Here is a 10,000-nt window from a genome sequence, read left to right as displayed (position 1 = left end):
ACAGCACAAAGTGACGTAAATTGCAGAGTTTAAAAACCGTTTCGGCTAACGGCTAGCAATAGCAAGCCTGCTACAGACAACAACAAAGGCTTTTCCGGGTTTATTTCCCAGGCTGTGGTGTTTTCACATGTTTAAATATTCATCATCATCTGACAGAACGCTCACGTGTTTATTATGTGTTTGTTTTGTGTTATTGTGTGTTTGTTTTTTGTTTATTATGCTAACACCGCAGCTCCTTCTGTTAGCATGAGCTCAGCTAGCGTCAAGAACTGCTATAACTTCCGGTGTTTAAGGAATCGACCTGGTTAACAATAAGCACAGTAAATAAACAAACAGCAAGGGTTAATACTGAGACGTTACGTAGGAGTAACAGATGGTTAAAAGCAGTCACCTGCTAACATGTGCAGCAGATGACTCTCAGGTCTATTTGTATATCAGGGAATTACTGACATGCTCAGTAGAGACAAGGTCCTTTGCTTTGAGTTGAACACAGTGTAAACAGCTTCTTGTCTCATTGTGCCCCACCAGCTGATGCCGAGTGTGTGCTGTGTTGACTGTTTTGGTTCTGTAACCGCGCTGCCTCCATCTTCTCTTTCAGTCTGGTAAAAACGACTTCCGTCGCAAGTGGGACAAAGATGAGTATGAAAACCTGGCTCAGAAGCGGCTGGCGGAGGAGCGGGACAGGGAGAGGAGGGATGGTGAGGCGGCGGACGGGTCAAATCATTCCAGATGCAGAAACAGCTGGTGGTACATCTGTTGTTGGTTCTTTCAGGAAAAACAGCGCCGCCAGTCAAGCGGGACCTCCTGCGCCACAGAGACTACAAAGTGGATTTGGAGTCCAAACTGGGGAAGACCATCGTCATCACCAAGACCACTCCTCAGGCGGAGATGGGAGGGTAGGGACATAACATACATCACAATATATAAATGTAAAATGTCCAGGGCTGCAGGGATGAGGCCACTGTGGATGTTCTACCAGTCTGTGGTGGCCAGCACACTTTATATGCTGCTGTCTGCTGGGGGGGGGGGCATAAAGCAACCAACAGGCTGGACAGACTGATCAGGCCGGCTCTGTGGTCGGCATGAAGCTGGACTCCCTGGTGACAGTGGCAGAGAGGAGAACACTAAGAAAACTCCTGGCTATCGTGGATGATGCCAGTCATCCTGTGCACACTGTCATCAGCGCTCAGAGGAGCCTGGACAGTCACAGGCTGCTCCTCCCCAAGAGCAGGACCAACAGACTCAGAGACTCCTTTGTCCCCCGATCCATCAAACTCTACAGCTCTGCTTTTGGCAGGAGGGGGAGAAGGAGGGAGGAGCACAGCCCGCCTGATACAACACACGTGCAATAATTTATTATTATAAAGTGCAATATTCCTGTGTATCAATAACTTTGCTTCTGTGCAATGTGTGTACAGAATTCCTCTCATCCTTTATTTTTTATTCCACTATATTCTTTTCTATTCTACTTAACTCTTGCTCTGACTGTCGTGTGTTGCTGCTGGTACCCGAACATCATTATTTATTAATAAAGTGTATTCTGCTCTGTGTGTGTTCCGGCTGTGGTTGTGATGTAGCTGCTGCCTCTGCTTCAGCTCTAGCAGAGGTCATGTGACCTGTGCTGACTTCTTCTTCTCTTTCAGTTATTACTGCAACGTCTGTGACTGTGTGGTCAAAGATTCCATCAACTTCCTGGATCACATCAACGGAAAGAAACGTGAGTTGGCTCCTGTGTGTGTTGCTGCTCCGCGCAGCCGTGTGTTCATGTTGTGTTGTTGTTGCCTGTGCAGACCAGAGGAATCTGGGCATGTCGATGCGGGTGGAGCGCTCGTCCCTGGATCAGGTCAAGAAGCGGTTTGAGGTGAACAAAAAGAAGCTGGAGGAGAAGCAGAAGGAGTATGACTTCGAGGAGCGCATGAAGGAGCTGCGGGAGGAGGTGAGTGTGTGGGCAGCGCCCCCTGCTGGATGTCAGGACCAACACAGAATGAGAACGATGACGGTGGTGGTGGTGTTTTGGCAGGAGGAGAAAGCAAAGGCCTACAAGAAGGAGAAGCAGAAGGAGCGGAAGCGGCGGGCGGAGGAGGACGTGGACTTTGAGGAGGACGACGAGATGGCAGCGGTGATGGGGTTCTCGGGCTTCGGCTCCTCCAAGAAGAGTCACTGATGGTCTGGGCCGCTGCCAGAACTGATTCCTGCTCCGGTTGAGCCTCAGACCGGGAGGGGGAGGAGTCCTGCTGGTCCTCCACAGTCTCCACCTCTTGATCCAGACTTTTACTTTACTCACTACAAGGCTCTTATTGTGGTAGTCCATTCATGACTGTTGGTTGTTAGAATTCCTGTGGGCTGTGAACGCAGCAGGTCACAGATGAAACGGGAAGTAGCTCCGACCTCGCTGACGCCTGAAGGGACAGGTCAGTGACACAGAAACACTCACTGGCTGATCGAACGATCCTGTTACCACGGAGACCATGATTGACGGCGGTCTGAGCTTTTTTAAACATCCTCACACACTTTGAGAAATGTCTTCTGCTTTAAACTGTTTTTCATTTTTGTTGTGAAATAAAAACTCAAACAGCTCCAGAGGTCGGGTCGGTCTGTATCCGGACACATAAATGCTGCTGTTTGTGTCAGTGAACGCAGCACAGAAAAGGCTGCGATGCCTTCAGGGACCATTTTATTAAAGGGTTATTCTGCTGCGCGTTTGGTTAAAAAGGCTTAGCCACGTGATCAGGATCAGCAGGAGAACATCCTGGTACTGTTCTCCATCCGACAGAACCGATCCAGTAGTAATAACTGTCTGCATGTGGCCTTCAGGCTGCACTCAGTGGTTTGACTTTTTTTCTTTTTGTAGAGCGTCAGCTGAGACGAGGTTTGATCAACAGGAAGCAGAAGAGGAAGTCTGCTCTCTTTCCTCGCTGCTGGTTAATGACCAGAACCAGGCTGTAAACTCACCAGAGCAACATTCATGAGCTGTGTCCAGAGGCTCCCTGCTGTCACATGACCAGTCGGTGTGCTGTCATTGGTCAGCTCCGTCCTGTCTGCAGGCAGAGTGTGTGCAGAATCACTCAGGTGTTCAGACAGATCAGCTGCAGGAAGCTGCAGGTCAGACAGAGACTGTTGGTCATGTGACTGCATCAGGGCGTCCTGCTGAGGGGGACAGGACTTTATGTTTTACAGAATCCTGCTCCTGTTGTTTTATTTGTCTGATCAGAATCAGAATGACTTTATTTATCCCCGAGGGGAAATTCTCTAATGACATAATAATGAAAACAGTGTGGTGAAGCTGTCTCATTTGCATTTTTCACGCTGCAGCTGCTGTTACCATCAGCTCCAACCGCTGAGTCTGAGTGGGGCTATTTCTGTGTCTGCACTCCCAGAATGCACCTCTGCTGCCAGGCCTGCGCGCCTCTGATTCATCGAGCCTCAGGGGGCGTGTCTGACTGCCGCTCGATGTGCCTGAACTCTGATTGGACGGAGCCACTCATGTGACAGGCAGAGGCAGCAGGTGATGATCTGTCTGACTCCAGGTTTCCTTCAGTCCACCACTGATGTCTGTCAAAATGTCCAAACACTGCAGTTCCCCCTGCGGCCTCCGTGGGGCTGGGTCCAGAACTAAACACTTTACAGCAGAGGGGCAATTAATGCTTTAATGTGACGAGGGCGTCCTGCTTCCAGCTCTGCTCCACCTGCGCTCCACCCGTCCACCTGTATTTGGAGCTTAGATGGACTGAGACGCTGTCCACATGGCGGCAGTTGGAGCCTCACAGACAGACGAGTGGACAGGTCTGTGGTCCTCTTTAGGTCCCTGTCAGCGGTCTGACGCAGTGCGAGCTGAGTGCTGCCTCAGATGGGCCGTCAGCGCCGCTCTGACTCAGTCTGCACGCTCTGATCTGTTGGTCCTCCACCCTGTGAGTGATATGCACTCAGTGTAGGCGGAGTGGCAGCCATGTTTGTTTGAGTTTCTGCAGCGAGTGGGTGCAGCTGCAGCGGCTGTTCCGCTCTGTGGTCGGGGGGAGGATGCCCTCCCCCCCCCTCCTTTGCATAGTGACTTCCTCTGAGTGAGAGAGGGAAGGAGGAAGGAGAGGTGAAGAGAGAGAGAGACAAGCAGGAAGCCATTTTGGTTCCTTGACATGTCGGCCTGCTCGCCGCGCTCCTCTCTCTGCTTGTAACGACGCCGGCTGCCAGGACGTGGTGAGTCGGTTACAGGAAGTAAACGCTGAAGAAGCCGTGGCTTCGGCCGCGTTCTGTCTCAGAGCAGTGTGGTGTTTGTGTTGCAGGAAGGTGGAGGCGACGAGGCGAGTGGATGCGTGACTGTTGGAGCAGACAGAGTTTGACATCAGGGCGTCGTGCCTGCGAGGCGAGGCGGGGATGAGTTCAGAGCGGGTGCCGTCCAGGCTGGACGTGATGGGGTGGAGCCCACAGCAGCTGGCTGACTACCTGAGGAGGGTGAGGAGCGGGCCGAGCCGGCGCCACAGAACATTTGACTCCACAGCTCAAAGTAAACGTTGTGTGTCTGTGACAGATGAACCTGTCCGGCTGTGACAAGGTGGTGCTGAAGAACTCCATCAGCGGCTCCAGATTCGTGGTGAGTTCACCGACAACAGAACGACGTCAGGACTCTTAGCTGGGGGAGGTGGAGGAGGTGGAGGAGGTGGAGGGGGGGCTGAGCAGGTGGTGCAGCTGTGACTCTGTGTTTGTTCTGCAGAATCTGAGTGAAAACGACCTGCAGAAATTCCCCAAACTGCACGCTCCGTGAGTACTGCCCCCATCTGCCGCAGTGTGCCACTGCAGCTGTATGTCAGCCAATCAGGATGCAGCCAGCTGTCAGGTGACACTGACCTCCATGTTTCTGTGCAGGATGATCTCCAAGATCAGCAACGAGATCAGCAAGAAGGAGGAGAGGAGGGGCCTGTTCGGGAAAAAGTACTGCACACACACACACACACACACACATGGTCACAGACACACACACACACTCACACACACACACACACACACATGGTCACAGACACACACACACACACACACACATGGTCACAGACACACACACACACACTCACACATACACACATGGTCACAGACACACACACACACAGACATGGTCACAGACACACACACACACTCACACATGGTCACACACAGACACACACACTCACACATGGTCACACACAGACACACACACTCACACATGGTCACACACAGACACACACACTCACACATGGTCACACACAGACACACACACACTGATCTTGATGCTGTTTTGTGTTTTTCTGTCGCAGGTCGACGCCCAAGTTTCAGGAACCAGGTAGGAACTTGTTTGTTCTCCTCTGATGATTCTTCCTGAGTCGTCATGGCGACCTCCATCATAGTCACATGCTCACATGTCGATCACAGTAAACACACGTGTGACCTGCTGACATGATGCTTTCTCCTCTGCAGACATGAGTGCAGACGTGGGCTGGGCCGAGGACGAGTTTGTACGTTTTAATTGATTTATTCAAACACATCAAATCATTTGATTAACTGCAGAAAATACATTAAAAAGTAAAACTGAGCTGTTTATTCAGCGTTTATTACTTATGACTTATTTGTTTATTGATAGTTTATTAAATGTTATTATTTGCTTATTTAATGTTATATATTAATGAAATAATATATTTACTGTTGTCGTTGTTTATTGTTTGTTTATTGAATGTTTTTATCACTTGTCCCCGTGTCACAAACATAACGTGTTTGTCTCTGCTTCCTTCATCAGGAAGAGTTCGAGAGCGACTATGAGAGTCCGTTCAGTGGAGACGAGGACGGAAGCGGCGGAGACTACGAGTCCCCCAATGACGACCAGGACGGGGGGAACGACTACGAGCCTCCGCCCTCTGAACCTGCAGAGGACCTGGCTCACAAGCTGTGCCCCACCCTGCCCATCGGGGACGGGGACTACATTGGTAACCACGACAACACACACTGACACCAACAGGTCCAAAGTTTTCCAAGTCCACCATGACTTTAATCCACGTTTCTTCAACACACGTGTGTGTGTGTGTGTGTGTGTGTGTGTGTGTGTGTGTGTGTGCAGACAACACGTCCAGAGGCCTGCCCCCTGTTGTGTGCCCCCGTCCCCCTGTCTCTACCCAGTCCGCACCCCCGGCCCGGATGGTGAGTATCTTCACACCCATTGTAATTCATCAGTGAGCTCCACAGGGGGCGCCACAGTAGAGCTGCCCAAGCATCAGAAGTCTCACCTCAGTGTGTGTGTGCAGCCCGGACAGTCGTCCTCCATGAGAGACCCCTCCCCTCACGGCGGTGCGCGCCCATCAGGAACACGTGGGTTCTGCTGTAACCATGACGACATGTATGTAGACCCTCACATGACGCATGTCTGCTTGTGTTCAGGCCCTCCGGAGCCACCGCAGATTTTTCGTGGGAACAAACCGGGCAAAGGTCCAGGGTCCAACCAGTCCCCCATCAGAGGTAAGTCCTCACCGTGTGTTCAGGTGGCAGAGAAGGTACCGCCCCCTGCAGGCTCACTGCAGAGCTGCAGTCCTAGATTCACAGCAAACAAAAATCAAAACTGATTTGAGTTCTCATATTTACAGGACCACAAAGCAGCACGGCGGACCGGGTGAGTTCACCTGGACCACGTCCGGTCCACGACACACAGATATTAATCTGAACTTCATAAAAACCAGAGAAACTGACTGCTGCTGTTTTCTGTGTTTTCAGCCTGGCACACAGTCCTGGAGGTGTGTATCCACACACACACAGACACACACATACAGACACACACACACACACACAGACACACACACAGACACACACACACACACACAGACACACACACAGACACACATACACACACAGACACACACACACACACACACACACACACAGACACACACACACAGACACACACACACACACACAGACACACACACAGACACACACACAGACACACACACAGACAGACACACAGACACACACACAGACACACACACACACAGACACACACACAGACACACACACAGACACACACACAGACACACATACACACACACACACAGACACAGACACACACACAGACACACATACACACACACACACACAGACACACACATACACACACAGACACACACACACAGACACAGACACACACACACAGACACACACACACATACACACACACACACACACAGACACACACACAGACACACACACAGACACACACACACAGACACACACACACACACACACACACACACATACACACACACACACAGACACACACAGACACACACACAGACACACACACACAGACACACACACACAGACAGACACAGACAGACACACACACAGACACACAGACAGACACAGACAGACAAACAGATTCAGGTGTGTGTGTGTGTGTGTGTGTGTGTTCAGGTCTCAGCAGGAGGCCCCTGAACCCCCCGCCTGGTCCAAACCCCCTGTTCCTCCTCCAGCCTCAGCCTCCGTCAGCAGGAGTAACTCCTCTGCTCGGCCTTCACCCAGCAGGTCCTCAGATAAGCAGCAAAACTAACTGATGTGTGTAATAATGATTGATAATGATTGATAATCATCAGATGTCTGTGCTTCGCTCCATCAGGTTTGACGGCAGGAGGGAGGTGAGAGCTTTTTCTGTTCACTCAGCAGCACTTTAACCATTTCTGCCCCGGGGCTTTTACTTTGAAGGAGTGACAGGAAGTGTTGAATGATCATGTGACTCATGTCTGTCCCCTCCTCACGCTCAGCCTCTCCTCTCTCCGCAGCAGGCGCAGGATGAAGGTGAGTCACGCCTCTTTGTTTTGCACCTCTGAGATTAAAACGCATCAGCAGCCAGGCGGCCATGATGGACGCACGTGTGAGCAGCGGTCACATGACCGACAGGCAGACAGTGATTGGTTTATCTGCAGTGACGGCCTCCTTCCATTCTGCAGCTCCCAGACACAACACCTTCCCCTTTCACCACAAGAGTCTGCCCCCCCGCCCTGGACTGCCCGGGCCGCCGTCCCGCCACGGAGACGGTCTGCCTCCCAGCACCCCCTCCACTGCCTCCCTGCCCCACCGGCTGTCCTCTGGTAAGAAGACACTTTTCTATGAGACTAGTAAACCTGTCATCAGTGTGTCATTGTCCACATCATGGACCTGGTCTGTGGGACGGAGCCTCTGCTCCACCAGGGCGCAGCAGGAAGTAGAAGCTGAGCTGATGTCTGTCAGCACCAAAGCAGCCGGGCCAGCTGGACGGAGGCGTCCAGAACTCTGTCTCTGGGCCTCGTCTCTGTCTCTGAGCCTCGTCCCTGTCTCTGGGCCTCGTCTCTGTCTCTGAGCCTCGTCTCTGTCTCTGAGCCTCGTCCCTCTCGTCCCTGTCTCTGGGCCTCGTCTCTGTCTCTGAGCCTCGTCTCTGTCTCTGAGCCTCGTCCCTCTCGTCTCTGTCTCTGAGCCTCGTCTCTGTCTCTGAGCCTCGTCCCTCTCTCTGAGCCTCGTCCCTGTCTCTGAGCCTCGTCCCTGTCTCTGAGCCTCGTCCCTGTCTCTGAGCCTCGTCTCTGAGCCTTGTCCCTGTCTCTGAGCCTCGTCTCTGTCTCTGAGCCTCGTCTCTGTCTCTGAGCCTCGTCCCTCTCGTCTCTGTCTCTGAGCCTCGTCCCTCTCTCTGAGCCGTGTCTCTGGACAAAGACGCAGCAGCACAGAACAGATGACTGAAGGGAATCAGGAGATGTTTGTGGTCAGAGGGGGTGGACGTGATGTCCTCACACATGATGGAAAAACACTGTTTGTGTTGCAGCGATGGCCGAACACAAAGGCGGCGCCGCCGGGTCGGACAGGCCGTCGCTCCGTCCTTCTCCGCCCACAGCGGCACACAGACAGGTGACTGACACTGCTGTGAGTGTTCATGAGTCTGACAGCAGGGGGTGCTGTTGCATCGTGTCTGCTCTAACACTGTGTGTGTGTGTGTGTAGGATCTGGACCCGCGCTGGTATTTGGGTAAAGTGACCCGGGGTCAGGCTGAAGGATGTCTGAAGCAGGTTCACAAGGTGACACATTTAGAGTGGGGACCCACTGAGGCCTGAGGCCGCTTTTATTTACCAACTAGTGTCCAGTTCATGGTGACGAGTACTGTTCTGTGTCTCTGCTGAGGACGGGGCGTACCTGGTGAGGGACAGCACCCGGCAGCTGGACAGCCAGCCCTTCACCCTGATGGTCTTCTACCAGGACAAAGTCTACAACATCCAGATCAGACAGCAGAACCAGCAGTTCCAGCTCGGGACGGGCCTGAAAGCCCAGGAGGTAAACCTGAAGCACATTCCACGGTCGAGTGTGGCCTGCAGGGGGCGCTGTCATCACACATGCTTTCTGTGTCCAGTCCTTCCCGTCTGTCGGCGACATCATCAGCCATTACTCCCAGTCTCCTCTGCTCCTCATCGATGCTAAGAACCGCGGCTCGGGCCAGCAGAACCAGTGTCAGCTCTCTGAACCGGCCGGGTACCTCATGAGCGGACAGGACCGGTCCTGACCAGCAGGAGGCAGGAGCGATGTTGCTAGCAGCTACGCTAGCAGCCTCCTGATAGCTGCAGCTTGTGTCTGAGCAGGTTTTGCACGCGATGCTTCCACGTGTAGTTCTCTACACGGTTTGTCACTTCTGGACTTTTCTCCATTCAAACTACGACGTGTTCATGTTCCATGTCAGCTCTGTCACTGTGTGAGCTCATTAAACCATCAGCAGGTCCTCTGTGTCTGACTCCTGCAGCGCCCCCTGCTGTTCACACCACACAGCTGCACATCCACACACAGCTCTGACAGTTACAGCTGTTCACTTCCCATGACCCCCCCCCCCATAATCCTGTCAGTTACTGTTTTGTCTTCACTGCAGCATCAGGAGATTACTGCTGACACACAGAGACACACACAGAGACACACACAGAGACACACACACACAGAGACACACACAGAGAGACACACACAGAGACACACACAGAGACACACAGAGACACAC

The 10,000-nt window shown here is 52.5% G+C and overlaps 2 protein-coding genes across 6 annotated transcripts in view; both read left to right on the top strand.

Annotated features, from left to right (window-relative positions):
* zmat2 (zinc finger, matrin-type 2) overlaps nt 1-2,580 on the top strand; it is a 2,767-nt gene extending 187 nt beyond the window's left edge. Inside the window, exons 2-6 of the mRNA XM_028422489.1 lie at nt 599-698; nt 773-896; nt 1,644-1,717; nt 1,791-1,936; nt 2,021-2,580. Of these exons, the coding sequence (XP_028278290.1) occupies nt 599-698; nt 773-896; nt 1,644-1,717; nt 1,791-1,936; nt 2,021-2,164 (588 nt within the window). The 3' untranslated portion in view covers nt 2,165-2,580. The remainder of the gene's footprint in view (nt 1-598; nt 699-772; nt 897-1,643; nt 1,718-1,790; nt 1,937-2,020) is intronic.
* A 1,410-nt stretch (nt 2,581-3,990) lies between these two features.
* On the top strand, nt 3,991-9,977 carry lcp2a (lymphocyte cytosolic protein 2a). Of its 5 annotated transcripts, none has more exons than XM_028422390.1 (21): nt 3,991-4,191; nt 4,278-4,446; nt 4,523-4,585; nt 4,706-4,752; nt 4,858-4,923; nt 5,280-5,305; nt 5,440-5,477; nt 5,756-5,942; nt 6,074-6,153; nt 6,258-6,321; nt 6,391-6,468; nt 6,594-6,619; nt 6,721-6,740; nt 7,417-7,527; nt 7,619-7,637; nt 7,785-7,797; nt 7,950-8,090; nt 8,792-8,889; nt 8,967-9,041; nt 9,145-9,294; nt 9,371-9,977. In XM_028422390.1, exons 2-21 carry the CDS (start codon nt 4,369-4,371, stop codon nt 9,518-9,520), a joined length of 1,530 nt encoding a protein of 509 aa, XP_028278191.1. In that variant the 5' UTR covers nt 3,991-4,191; nt 4,278-4,368; the 3' UTR covers nt 9,521-9,977. The 5 variants fall into 5 exon arrangements, with proteins under 5 accessions (XP_028278191.1, XP_028278188.1, XP_028278187.1 ...); XM_028422386.1 differs by having other exon boundaries at nt 3,995-4,191; nt 7,764-7,797; XM_028422389.1 differs by having other exon boundaries at nt 3,999-4,191; nt 7,782-7,797.
* The last annotated feature ends 23 nt before the right edge of the window (nt 9,978-10,000 follow it).

This window comes from Parambassis ranga, chromosome 14 (assembly GCF_900634625.1).
Source record: "Parambassis ranga chromosome 14, fParRan2.1, whole genome shotgun sequence".
Taxonomy (NCBI): Eukaryota; Metazoa; Chordata; class Actinopteri; family Ambassidae; genus Parambassis; species Parambassis ranga.
Note: the sequence above shows the minus strand (reverse complement) of the source record. Positions and strands in the feature narration are given on the sequence as shown.

What these genes read in the sequence shown, in the direction of transcription:
- lcp2a (XM_028422387.1), top strand. Translation starts at nt 4,369, where the DNA reads ATGAGTTCAGAGCGGGTGCCGTCCAGGCTGGACGTGATGGGGTGGAGC. An exon ending in TGGCTGACTACCTGAGGAGG is followed by an intron (nt 4,447 to 4,522) that starts GTGAGGAGCGGG and finishes TGTCTGTGACAG; the next exon opens with ATGAACCTGTCCGGCTGTGA. An exon ending in CGGGGACGGGGACTACATTG is followed by an intron (nt 5,943 to 6,073) that starts GTAACCACGACA and finishes GTGTGTGTGCAG; the next exon opens with ACAACACGTCCAGAGGCCTG.